Source organism: Paroedura picta, chromosome 5, assembly GCF_049243985.1.
Source record: "Paroedura picta isolate Pp20150507F chromosome 5, Ppicta_v3.0, whole genome shotgun sequence".
Taxonomy (NCBI): domain Eukaryota; kingdom Metazoa; phylum Chordata; class Lepidosauria; order Squamata; family Gekkonidae; genus Paroedura; species Paroedura picta.
The window spans coordinates 9,740,691-9,753,801 of record NC_135373.1 but is presented as its reverse complement, the minus strand read 5'-3'; the positions used below and the strand labels follow the sequence as shown (position 1 = coordinate 9,753,801).

Sequence of the window (13,111 nt, the reverse complement as noted above, 5' to 3'; positions counted from 1 at the left end):
GTCACCCAGCTGGCTGCATGTGGGGTAGAAGTGGGAATCAAACCTGGTTCGCCAGATTAGAAATCCGCACTCCTAACCACTACACTAAGCTGGCTCCCAGCTTGAATAAATCAAATCAGTGCTTCAATTTTGTGCTAGCAACACATATGTCTTCTTTTTAAAATAATAATTAATTTCGGTACTCGAGGGAATTTTTGAATCTTCCAAAACACCGCAGAGACAGGATTGGTTATCTCAAATGATTGACAAGCCAAGGAACAGAAAGTAAAGTTCATATTGCTGTCCAGGCTTCTCTGTCGCCTCATACGGAGGGAAAAAGGTTTGAGGAGGCGGCAGGAAAATGCGGGAAGGATCTCCTGTATGGAGGGCTACAAACACATGGTTTACAACCCCGCGTTTTCAAGCAGGAAACCACGCGCCTTTTACCCCTCTGCGTGGAAACGGTCCAGGTCTTCTGTTTGATGCACTATATTCCCACAAGCAAGAAGAGTTGGAAGGGGGATTTCCTCCCCCTCCCCTCAAAATGGAAACAAATTTCAAAATGGCACCAACAGTCACGTGCAGTCTGAAGAGAGATTTTCAATGAGCAAGAAGTTTTAGGATTTTTTTTTTAAACACAGAAGATTTCAACGTGGCACCCCACATGGTGTTGTCTGGGAAGGACTATACCAACGGTTTGCTCACTCTAGTGGCAAAAACTTCCTCCCCTGGGTTTGGGTGTGGCCCTTGTTCCCTCTGAAGAACCGTGCAGTGTGGACCCAAAAGCTTGAGGTCCTGATGCGGTAGTGAATGGCGCCATCCTGTGCATCGTAGACATTGATGTGGTTATTCTGATTCCCGGAAGCAAACGTCACCACTTGGCCGCCGCAGTCTACAACCATCTGGGCATTGTCTTGTGCGCAAAATGGCTCCTTGGCGTATTCCTGCACCGCGAACTCCAGGCAGCCCCGCAGCCCTTCCGAAAGCAACCCCCAGGACTCTAGATCCCTTTTCACTCTCAGAAGATCCCGAACGGTCAACGGCTCCTGGTGCATGGAGAGCCTGGTGAGGTACATTTCGGCAGTCCGTTCCCGGACGTCGAACTGGATGGCATTGCGCAAGAGATACACTGAAATCTCACAGTCCCCGCTGCCCGAGAGGAACTGCATGGTTTGTCCATCGCACTGGATGACCATTTTGGAGTTCTGCTGCACCAGGAGGGGCTCCTGACTAAACTTGTCGATGGCTTCGTTGAAACAAGCCTGGAGCATATAGTTCACTCCACTCAACTGATCGCGGTGCCTCAAGAGGTTCCCGAGGGTGAGTGGTTCATAGAAGGACATCAAGACGGAGACATACTGCAGGAAGTCCCTTAGGATTCGGACGACATCGCGAAAGGCCCACTTATGCTGGCTGGGCACAGCGACATCCTGCCCACTGCCTGAGGGAGAATGAGCCACCTTCTGCCAACAGGAAAACAAGAGAACGGAAGCTACAGTCATCGTGATGGAAAACATCACCAACCGCTTCACGCGGGTTATAAAGGATCCGAGGAATACATCAAGGACAGTCTGGAGAGCCATATTCCTAAAGGAAGGGAGGAATTGACAGCATCAGTTTTGAGAGGTAATGGGGCTATTTTTGTGGTGGTGCTCTCTAGTATTGAGTGGCTCAAATATGTCAAAGTGGCTTACGTTCACCTTCCCTTTCCTCTCCCCACAACAGACGTCTTGTGAGGGAGGTGAAGCTGAGAGAGCCCTGATATTACTGAAGAAGAGAATTGGTTCTTATATGCCACTTTTCTCTACCCAAAGGAGTCTCAAAGCGTCTTACAGTCGCCTTCCCTTTCCTCTCCCCACAACAGACATTTTGTGAGGGAGGTGAAGCTGAGAGAGCCCTGATATTACTGAAGAAGAGAATTGGTTCTTATATGCCACTTTTCTCTACCCAAAGGAGTCTCAAAGCGTCTTACAGTCGCCTTCCCTTTCCTCTCCCCACAACAGACATCTTGTGAGGGAGGTGAAGCTGAGAGAGCCCTGATATTACTGAAGAAGAAGAGCTGGTTCTTATATGCTGCTTTTCTCTACCCGAAGGATTCTGGAAGGAGCTTATAGTCACCTTCCCTTTCCTCTCCCCACAACAGACACCCTGTGAGGGAGGTGAGGCTGAGAGAGCCCTGATATTACTGAAGAAGAGTTGGTACTTATATGCTGCTTTTCTCTACCCGAAGGAGTCTCCAAGTGGCTTACAGTCACCGTCCCTTTCCTCTCCCCACAACAGACATCCTGTGAGGGAGGTGAAGCTGAGAGAGCCCTGAGATTACTGAAGAAGAAGAGCTGGTTCTTATATGCCACTTTTCTCTACCCGAAGGAGTCTCAAAGCGGCTTACAGTCGCCTTCCCTTTCCTCTCCCCACCACAGACCCCTGTGAGGGAGGTGAGGCTGAGAGAGCCCTGATATTACTGAAGAAGAGAATTGGTTCTTATATGCTGCTTTTCTCTACCCGAAGGATTCTCAAAGGAGCTTACAGTCACCTTCCCTTTCCTCTCCCCACAACAGACACCCTGTGAGGTGGGTGAGCCTGAGAGAACCCTGATATTACTGAAGAGAGAGTTGGTTCTTATATGCCACTTTTCTCTACCCAAAGGAGTCTCAAAGCGGCTTACAGTCGCCTTCCCTTTCCTCTCCCCACCACAGACCCCCTGTGAGGGAGGTGAGGCTGAGAGAGCCCTGATACGACTGCTCGGTCAGAACAACTTTATCGGTGCTGTGGCACTGCAGGGGTGGGGGTGGAGCCATGGTTCAGTGGTAAATCATCTGCTGTGCATGCCAGAAGGTCCTCAGTTCAACCCCTGGCATCTCAAAATAAAAGGATCTGATAATAGGCAGCGTGGAAGACCTTTCTTAAGACCCTGGAGAGCTGCTGCCGGTCAGAGTAGGCGATACTGACCTTGATGGATCAGCCAGTCATTCAGTAGAAGGCAGCCTCCTATATTCAATACTCCAGAAGATACCGCCTTAATTTTCCTCCATTACTTGCTTCTATTCCACGGTTACCGTCCCAGATTTGTCCCCGGAACTGTGTGCATCCCCTTATGCTTGGAGTAACAAATGTCAGGAAATTCGTTTCTCTGTGTGGTACCCTGTGCAGTGTTTGCCAGTGAAAGCAGCAGATAGTGAGCTCAAGGGACTGAACAGGCGGGGGGAAATCATCTATAGACTTGCCAACTTCCAAATGACAATGGGATATTTCTTATTTTTATACTTCTATGTCATCCTTCTCTGGAGGCTCAGGACAGTTCATACAATTTAAGAAACTATACAATCGTAATATATCTATTTTCATGCCGGGAAAGATCATCTGTCTCTATAAGTACAGTATTTGCTGGCATATAAGACTACTTTTCCCCTCTGAAAAACATGCCTCCAAGTGGGGGGGTCGTCCTATACGCCGGGTGCACTTCAAGTTGGGATAGACATAGCTGCCCATAGTAGCCCATAGTACTGTATTTTGAGTGGAAATGTTGGGGGGTCGTCTTATACACCCAGTCGTCTTATACGCCGGCAAATACAGTAAATCGAAAACTTGAAATTCATACGTAACAATTTAAAACACAGCTCAGCAATATATAATGATAAATAATATCAGTCCGCTCGATCTGTCTCATTAGTCCAGGGGAATACTGGAAGGGGGTGACTTAAAATGCACTTTGAGACAGTTGATTGGGCAGATCTGGGGAGGGAGGCCAGCAGTATTTCAGTGTTAGATGTTTTGGCCTCAGCCCTAAGCCTGGTGGAAGAGCTCTGTTTTGCAAGCCCTGCAGGACCTAAAGTCACCAGGAGGAGCACTCCACTGGGCCTGGTTGAGGGTCAGGCACGCTCAGCAGATTTTCGTCACTAGACCTTAGTGCTCTTGGGTGGGGTGGGGGACACAGTGTGAGAGGCGGTCTCGTAGATACACTGGTCCTAGATTGTTTAGGATTTTAAAGGTAATAACAAAAACAAAAACAAAAATCTGAGCCGTTCTCCAATCTGGGGTCAATACAGCGGTGAGAGCATTGGTCGTACACGTGCTCCCCACTGGATCACTCTGAAAAACTTTCCCCCCAACTTTTTGTCCATGGAGTAACCTCTGGAATATTCTTCACGTTTGGAGTAAGCCTGGAAGTGATGCCAGCTGGCCATGCCTCCCTGCCACTCGGGAATCCTATGCTTACAGTGTGCATAGCATCATCACATCACTTCACTTCACTACTGATGCGTATGAAAAATTATGAATCCATTTTGCCTGTGGTAACAATAAGGAGGTGAATTCTCAGAGTCCCTTTTTATAAGTAGATAATAGAAAGTCTTTTGTAGCACCCATAGAGCCTGGTCTCGTTCCACACTGGGGAGGGTGAGATCTCTGTAACACCTGTAATTAAGGGAGGCTGGCTTGCTTGGCTGGGAACCAGAGCATAAAATGGATGGTCATGCAACATTGTTTAATGACTATTAAATGTTAGATGCTAGAATTTCTTTGCTTTCTATTCCCTCTCTATACTTCAACATAACTCAAACCCTGCAACACGGAGATGTTTCTTAAAAGCAGAAGTCCATTTTCAGGAGATTTCTCTGAAATAGTTTAGATGTCACACTTGATGAGCTAAAGCGCAACACAAACAGGTGTGGAAACTTATCTTCTGATTTTGCTGAAAAACGTTCCTTTTGTAACTTTTTGAAAGGCATTAGCCCCCTAAGGCAGACACGCGTAGACTGTAAGCTCCTCTCTCTCAGACAGTGGGAGAAGGGGTGAGGGAATGAGACAATAGAAGAGGATATAAAAAGGGAAATATTCCTGTATGAGCTGGCTTTGCTGACATGCTCCCATATAAAACGCCTTTAATATGAGAACTTGGTGTGCGACTCTTTGTTTCCAGTTTGATAAGTGGAGTTTGGATATTCCAGTTGGAGGGTGGCCCTTCGGCATGGGGACCCTCTACATAACACTATCACTAATAAAATAAATTTCTTGTGAAATAAGAAGCTAGCTTTATATGTACATGTGCAGTACCTTGCTTGACCCAAACAAGGAAGTGTTCATCTCATCTCAGCTGTCATAAGGACAAAGCAGGAATTTCCCCTCAAGGGAATTTCCCCTGTGTGATTTGGAAATCACTTGTGACTTTGGGAGATCTCCAGGCACCACCAGGAGGTTGGCAATCCTAGCAAGACCTGAGATTACACTTCCCCAAGGTCAGAAATAGCTGCCAGGGCAAGGTGAAGCGGGGGAAGAAAGGCATCCTTGTGTAGTATGTGCACAGTCCTTGCACTAGATCCAAGTGTAGTAGCTCTTGGCTAGGGATGCCAGCCTCCAGGCGGGACCTGGGGATCCCCTGGAATTACAGTTTACCTCCAAGTTACAGAGATCAATTTCTCTAGAGAAAGGAGCTGTTTTGTTGGAGGGTTGGACTTTGTGGCATTGGACACAGTCCTTTCCTACATCAATACCTGAAGCCCTTTGCTTGCAACCGACCTTCTCCAGCCACTTTCTGCTAGTGGGGCTCTGAGAATAATTCTTTGAATGGGGAATGGGAGGAGCCAATGGTGGGAGTGCAGCAGATTCAGCTCTTCCCTTCCATCCATTTTCCATTGTGTGTGAGCATAAGGCTACTGCAGACCACACACACACCAAATTAACCCCCCCACACACACACACACACACATACACCAAGTAATCCCTCCAGGGGTTTGGAGAAACCCTGGCTGCAAATAAGTACAGTATGGCATTATAATTTCAACATAAATAAAATTTGCCAGGTGCCCCCAGATGTCCCTCCAAAAGTGGGACAATCGGGTCACCTTACTTTAAGAGCAATCCGTGCAAATATCTTAAAACCTGCCCGCAGCAGTTAAGGATGAGACAGACTTTCTTGCGCCGGCTATGCGCGATCTTTTACATGGGGGAAACGCATCGGCCGCCTCTCCCTGGCAAGATTTTCTTTCAAAGGTACAAATAGGGGGAGGGAGATCCTGCAAACCGCTTTGGGGGCCGCGACAGGTCGGGCGGTGGGATGTTAACAATTCGCACCATTGCAGAATTCTCGACACCCCCTTAAAAAGAAAGAAAGAACGAATCGTAGATCGAATCTTCCTGCCGAATTTGGTACTCACAGAAGCCCAGCCACCCCTTTGGCCATTTCCTCCCTGTTGATGGGAAATCGCGCCCCTGGGAGGAAAAAAAGCCGTGTAACTTTCACTTTCGTCCATTCCACGTGACGCAGTCGGGATCCACCTGCGGCAGGCTTCGCGGACGAATCCGGATCTGGGCGCGGACTTTCGCCGGGCTTTCCCGCTGGCTCCGACGGCCGCCCTGAAAACCCGCGCCTTTCCCCCATGCAGCGCACAGAGGCGCTTTCGACGCGTGCCTGCCAGCAGGGGTCAGCCCGGAGCCGACGACGACGACTCGTGCGCACGCACCCCCGGCCCGAAAGCGCCGGTCCGCTGCACCGAAGCAGGAAGCAAAGGCAAGCGGGGTCCCGGCGCCTGGGCTCTCCCGCGAAGCGCCGTCGGAGCCCTCCGTGGGCGACCTCTGCAGTTGCTCCCGACGGGTCCGGCGGCCGGGTTGGGGGAGAGGCGCGCGTGGGGGCGAAGGGCGAGGCCGGGATCGGGGGTGCAGGACCCCGGGGGGCAGCCCCGTCCGGGCGGCTTTGCAAAAAGCTCCCCCGCCAGAGACAAGAATAGTTGCAAAGAGGCTTTGAGGAACAGAGGTGCCGCGGTTCGGGAAAGGGGCCGGGGGTCGGTGCCGGGATCTGGCCGGGAACCTGGGGGCGGTCGTGGGCGGGGGTCCGGAGGGCCGGTTGCAAGCGGCCGGAGCGTCCCTGGACGGCAGGTGGGGAGCAAAGGGTGGACTTTGCATGGACTTTGCACCTGCCTGCCTGCCTTCGTGCCGTCGCGTTTCGTTTTCCCCTTTCAAGCCATCCTCGGCGTCCTTGCAGTGAGTCGCCCTGCTTGGCCAAATCGCTGCTGGGTGCAAAAAAGGGGAACCGGGACGGGCGAGGACAGCCGGCGTTGGGATGCCAAACTCGGGATCCTTCCAGAATCGCAGACCGGCGGCGTGTGGTCAGCAGCGTTGGCGTGAATGGAAAATCCCCCTCGGCGATTTTTTTTTTTTTTAATACTGATCAGATGCGAAACAGGACAGGGCGCTTGTCCCTTTGAGAGTTTTAACCAGGGGTAGGCAGACTGTGGCCCTCCAGATGTCCATGGACTACAATTCCCATGAGCCCCTGCCTGGTGGCAGGGGCTCATGGAAATTGTAGTCCATGGACATCTGGGGGGCCACAGTTTGTCTACCCCTGTTTTTGACCGAGGGAGAATTCCTGAGAATGCAGCTTCTCCCACCAGCTAGGAGAGCTGTGCAGGGTTTCTTTCCGTGCCTTGGAAGCGGACAGAACAGCTCATGAATCGGGCGAAATCCAATCTGCTGGTCGCCAAAAATACCTCCGTGTCTGTTTGGAAAAGAAAACGAGGCATAAGTTACCTTTGCTCAGGACAGGTGGTCTGCAGTATTTAGTTGCATTTCCCTTTGCGGTATTAGAGTTGCAGTATCCGATTTAGAGCCGGTTCAGTTTTTGGGAGATTGATGGGTAAGGTATCACGATGGTTAAAATTAGTGCTAGTTTAAGTGTGCATGAGAGCCTCTTGTGGCGCAGAGTGGTAAGGCGGTAGACATGCAGTCTGAAAGCTTTGCCCATGAGGCTGGGTGTTCGATCCCAGCAGCCGGCTCAAGGTTGACTCAGCCTTCCATCCTTCCGAGGTTGGTAAAATGAGTACCCAGCTTGCTGGGGGGTAAACGGTAATGACTGGGGAAGGCACTGGCAAACCACCCCGCATTGAGTCTGCCATGAAAACGCTGGAGGGCGTCACCCCAAGGGTCAGACATGACCCGGTGCTTGGACAGGGGATACCTTTACCTTTTAAGCGTGCATAGCTTGAGCTGATAAACCAACTTCATAGCTCGAAGCAGTAAGCTGATTTAAACTATGTGAGAGGTCGTTGGCAAAGCAGAATGTGGTCGAGGACTCTCTAGCAAACTCTGTGCAGGGGTGGCCAGACTGTCTCTCCAGATATCCATGGACTACAATTCCCATGAGGCTCTGCCAGCATACTGCACATTGCTGGCAGTTCCTGGACATCTGGAGAGCCACCGTTTGGCTACTGCTGCCTATGGGAACATAGCTTAATAGCTGAAAAAAAACATTATTTTTGCTGAGTTTACAGAAAACCACAATGATGAGGGTAATATATATGAGGGTAAATATATAGTTACGCTCGGCCTTGTAAGGCTTGGCTCTATATGAGGAGCAGGCAGGGGTGTCATTCTCCCAATGGGACTTGGAGATCCCCTGAAATTACACCTCATTTCCAGATTACAGAGATCAGTTCCCCTGGAGGAAATGGGTGCTTAGGAGGGTAAACTGTGCCTCACTGAATCCGCCGCCGTCTCCAGGCTCCGTCCCCAAATCTCAGGAGTTTCCTAACTTGGATGTGACAATCCTACCCCCATATCCCCTGCCAGTGGCCAAGGGGCACCAGGCAGCCCTAGGAGCAGGTGGGGTTGTGCTGATGTAAGGCAGGGGTGGCCAAACTGGCTCTGAATGCCAATGGACTACAATCCCCATGAGCCCCTGCCAGCAGGGGCTCATGGGAATTGTAGTCCATTGACATTCGGAGAGAAGGGTGGGAGGGAGACACCCATTTTGTCGAGGGCAAAGGCTTCAGTGAGTTATTGTTCGAACTGAGCTGAGACCAAGATCCACACCTCTCTTCCCTTCAGCGGCTTCTAAAGGACCTAGGAAAGAGGCTGGCTTGGGGCCTAGTAAAAGATGGCTGCCAAGTCACCAGAGGACTCTGAGCCCGACGGAAGCTGCTCCAAAAAGTAATTCATTATTTCTTCGAGTGAAGTTGAGAGACTGTTCCCTCTGTGATTACGAAATTGAGGAACAGCAGTGGGGCAGGTTTGCTTGTTCGCCGCCCCTTCTGTTTCTCTGCAGAATTACAAAATTATAGTTGCCATCCTTAACCAAGGCTAATTATTTAGATGGTGACTTTTGCTCTTCGCTGCAGAGCAAAAGCCCCCGATTTTGCTGGGGTTGTTAACTGTTGTCAGCAAAAGGCGGAGGTTTTGCTTTCCTTTAGGATAATATTAAAGAGGGAGGAGGAGCCATCGTTGAATAATACTTCATTATGGGAGTTCATACTGACTTAATCCAGGTTAGCCTGCATATGTCACTGTGGGCTTTCCTCCAGCGTGGGCTAAGGGGTTAAAATGAATATTTGGATCCCCAAAAGATTTTAAAGGGAAGACAAATGTTAAGAGACTGTATGGTGTAGAAGCACTAGTACTGAATTATAGCTGAAGAAAACCCGAGATCAAATCTTTGCTTGGCCTCTTGGTGATTTGGGATTGGTCGCATGTTTTCAAGCTTAAATCTACCACACAGGGTTGTTGTAAGGGTCTGAGGAGGAGAACCAACTGCACCCTTTTGAGCTGTTTGAAGAATCGGATAAATAATTACCTAAAACTGGTTGGATTTTATGTGTCTAGGTTAGTTTTGTCTCCCAATCTTTGCCCCTTTCCACATTTTTCAACCCTTCTGCAGAGATGAAAGCCCCCCCTGCTGGTCCACAGCTTCCTTGCCAGGTTTTATCTGGCCTGTTTATCCCTGGTTTGTGATGCTGGGAAGGGCCATGTGTGAGGAAACCTCTTATATCAAACAGAGAATATATTTATTTGGTATATTTTCTTTGTGCTCTTTCTCCAGCAGCTTGAGGCTGCAGTAGTTCTCCCTGCTTCCATTTGACCCTGTGACGTAGGTTATGCTGAAAGAGTAACTGGCATAAGATCAACCAGGAAATGTCAGGGCAAGTAAAACAAAGATTTGTTTCTTTTCAATGTCCCGTGGTACAAGTTGTGTTCTCTCTGCCCTTTCTTTTCAGGCCTCGACTCGATCCAATGACAGCTCAGCCCCCTGCAGCTTTGCCCAGCAGGGCTGAGCTCATAGAGGAATATGACATCATTACCGAAGAGGACATTGAAGAGATTAAAGATGCTCTGGAAGGAGGGAGAATAGCAGATGCGGCCTCCAAGATCATGGAAAACTTGCAAGCCATGGAAAACGCCCGTCTTGATATCGCAGTCACAGGAGAGTCCGGCTCCGGGAAGTCTTCTTTTGTCAACGCCATCCGAGGCCTAGATGACGAAGACGTCGGAGCTGCAGCCACCGGGGTGGTGGAGACGACATTAAAGCCCACTCCTTTCCCACACCCCAAGTACCCCAACGTGACAGTCTGGGATTTGCCCGGAATCGGCACGCCCAACTTCCGGTCAGATACTTACCTGGAGCAGGTGGGCTTCTCCCACTACGACTTCTTTATTGTCATTGCCTCTGAGCGCTTCAAGAGCAACCATGCCCGTCTGGCCCAAGAGATCCAGAAAATGGGCAAGCGCTTCTATTTTGTCCGTTCCAAAGTCGACGCGGACTTGGAGGCCACCAAAAAGCGCCGGCCACACACCTACGACGAGGAGGGCATTTTGCGGCATATCCGGGAGAATTGCCAAGCATGCCTGGAGGCCGAAAACGTGGCATCCCCCCGTATCTTTCTCCTTTCCAACTGGGAGCTGAGCAAGTATGACTTTGTGCAGCTGGAGGAGACCCTGGAGCGAGAACTTCCCAGCCACAAGAGGCATGCCTTCCTCCTCGCCCTCCCCAACATCTCTCTAGAAATCTTGCGCAAAAAGAGGGAGGCTATGCAAAAACAGATCTGGAAGCTGGCTACTGTCTCCTGCGGCGTGGCAGCTGTGCCCATCCCGGGCCTCTCCGTGGCCTGCGACGTGACTATCCTGATCAAATCGCTCTCGGAGTACCGCAAGAACTTTGGCCTGGATAATGACTCCCTGGAGAAGCTAGCGGAGAAGGTGGGCAAGCCTGTGGAGGAGATCAAAGCGGTGATTAAGTCCCCACTGGCCAAAGAGATCTCCAAGGACGTGGTGTTGAAGATGCTCACCAAGGCCGGTAGCGGGGCATTGATGGCGGTTGAGTATTTTGTGAGCACTGTGCCCATATTAGGTTCTCTGGCTGCGGGGTGCATCTCCTTTGGAACCACTTACTACATGCTCTGGAGTTCCCTTAACGAAGTAGCAGACGACGCTCACAATGTTCTCATCAAGGCCTTCGAATCTGACATTTGAAAAGGTTCTTGGTATGTTGTACGGAAGCTACTGAGATAGATTCTCCTCTCTGAATACAGCTCCAGTAAAAGGAACAGGAGCTTTTTCTTTCTTTGGTAACTCGGCACTTGTGTCTTCCGGTATCAGCAGGGTACAAGGCCAGAAATGCTGGCCAGTCACAGGAGTTTGCTCTTCTGCATTTCCGTTCCTTGCGCCAAGTTTAGTTCTTGTGGATTCCCTCCCAGGAATCCCCCCGAAAAAGGATTTAACGATACCCTCTCACCAGCATTTTTGCAAATTACCCATTTCCAAAGCTTCATAAGTTTGCACCGAATGAAATTGCCTTAAATTTGTTATGTGGTGCTCCAGACTTGGTGCTTTCTAGATTTAGCACTTAGAACTCTTGTTTTGTCTAAAGGTCTCTTTGCAGAGGCTGTTCCGTTCATGGACAAGCCAGAAGATCAATTTTGATATGATCTCCCTGGCAATTTTTAATTTAAACAATCTAGTGTATGGTGCTGTACTTCTGCAGAAGATTCAACTGGAATTCATGGGAACAAGATGAAGTTTTACAGGACTGTATGAAAATACTTATTCTGTGGACACTCGTGGGTTAATTCCTTTGCAGCCCTGAATTTTTGATGGTTTTCAGTCCACCTTCTGAGCCTCTTGAACCTTAAGGCCTTCCCCCTCTCTACTTCTCATACCAATACCTTGATCTGGCACAATGTCTTCCCCCCCCCCCAAAAAAAAGCCCTAAATCTTCTAGCTTCCAATGTAGAAAAAGTCAATATTGAAACCTGTTCCCATCCTATCTTCTTTCTAGTTCTTGTGGAATTCTTTTTTAACTATTCTTTCTTTTTAATGAGAAAAAAAAATAAAAGACTGTGAAAAACTTTTTCAAGATGAAGGGGCCTTTATTTTCACAAACCAGCTTGCTCAGTCGCAGGTAGATCTCTGAGAGATTAAATGAAGAGTTCCTTGATGGCTCTTGTGGCCTTTCCTTGCATGCCCAGGGAAATGCTGATCACCACTTTGGAGTCAGGAGGCAAATTTCCTTCAGGCCAGAGTTTCTGATTTGGGGTGGGGGTCATCTGGGCATGGAATTGGGGTTACTGTGGGTGGGCAGGTAGCCGTGCATTTCCTGCATTCTGCAGAAGATTGGGCTGCAGGGGGCTCATGGGAATTGTAGTCCATGGACATCTGGAGGACCACAGGTTGACTACCCCTGGACTAGATGACCCCAGCAATCCCTTCCAACTCTGATTCTAGGGGGTTGTAGTATTATTATTACATTTCTATAAGCCACCCTTCTCCAATGGCTCAGGGTGGCTCACAATATTTAATACAAACTAGAGTTAAAACATTAAAAATCAGTTTTATGTTAAACAGGAGGGACAGAGAACAAAGTACTGCATCATGACTAGGTGGTGTACAGATGTTGGCGTAGGGAGGCCAGGAATTGATGTTCTGTGGGCCTCGGCTATTGGCCCAGTGGAACACCTCTGTCTTGCAGGGCCTGTGGAACTGTTTTATGTCCCACAGGGCCCTGATCTCACTTGGAGGAGCATTCCACTAGGCTGGCACCAGGGCAGAGAAGGCCCTGGCTCTTAATTTGAAATCTGAAATCCATTAGTCACCCACTAGAAATTCTACCCAATTTGGGGGGGGGGGGTCTGATACTGCCTTTGGCCCAGGAATGCAAACCGTGGACCAGGTGGCCTACTTCATTGAGATCCTGAACTTGTTTTGACTGGGGAGATTGATAGCCTTCAACTGTTTAAAAATTCACAGAAAATGTGTTTCTGTACTACCTGGTCTAGTTTGGACGTGGACAACATTGAGAGCAGAGGAGAGCATTAAGGATGATGTGGGGCCAGGGGACCAAGGCCTATGAGGAAAGGCTGAGGGACTTGGGAAT

General features: G+C 49.4%; 2 protein-coding genes across 5 annotated transcripts; one reads left to right on the top strand and one right to left on the bottom strand.

Annotated features, from left to right (window-relative positions):
- Nucleotides 1-217: 217 nt before the first annotated feature.
- Nucleotides 218-6,222, bottom strand: LOC143837022 (uncharacterized). Its single transcript, XM_077336429.1, has 2 exons — nt 6,132-6,222; nt 218-1,566 (listed from the first exon to the last, which is right to left on the bottom strand). The coding sequence occupies exons 1-2, from the start codon at nt 6,155-6,157 to the stop codon at nt 681-683; spliced, it is 912 nt and encodes a 303-aa protein (XP_077192544.1). The 5' UTR covers nt 6,158-6,222; the 3' UTR covers nt 218-680.
- Nucleotides 6,223-6,253: 31 nt separating this feature from the next.
- On the top strand, nt 6,254-12,089 carry LOC143837021 (interferon-inducible GTPase 5-like). Of its 4 annotated transcripts, none has more exons than XM_077336426.1 (3): nt 6,455-6,484; nt 8,797-8,898; nt 9,960-12,089. In XM_077336426.1, exons 2-3 carry the CDS (start codon nt 8,846-8,848, stop codon nt 11,209-11,211), a joined length of 1,305 nt encoding a protein of 434 aa, XP_077192541.1. In that variant the 5' UTR covers nt 6,455-6,484; nt 8,797-8,845; the 3' UTR covers nt 11,212-12,089. The 4 variants fall into 4 exon arrangements, with proteins under 4 accessions (XP_077192540.1, XP_077192541.1, XP_077192543.1 ...); XM_077336428.1 differs by lacking the exon at nt 6,455-6,484 and adding an exon at nt 6,550-6,568; XM_077336427.1 differs by lacking the exon at nt 6,455-6,484 and adding an exon at nt 6,642-6,727.
- Nucleotides 12,090-13,111: the final 1,022 nt, after the last annotated feature.

Bases quoted from the DNA above. Each gene is read 5' to 3' on its own strand.
- LOC143837022 (XM_077336429.1), bottom strand. From the start codon at position 6,157: ATGGCCAAAGGGGTGGCTGGGCTTCT. The intron at 1,567-6,131 runs GTGAGTACCAAA...CCCTTCCTTTAG, and splicing joins AAAGGGGTGGCTGGGCTTCT to GAATATGGCTCTCCAGACTG.
- LOC143837021 (XM_077336425.1), top strand. From the start codon at position 6,354: ATGCAGCGCACAGAGGCGCTTTCGACGCGTGCCTGCCAGCAGGGGTCA. The intron at 6,485-9,959 runs GCAAGCGGGGTC...CTTTCTTTTCAG, and splicing joins CACCGAAGCAGGAAGCAAAG to GCCTCGACTCGATCCAATGA.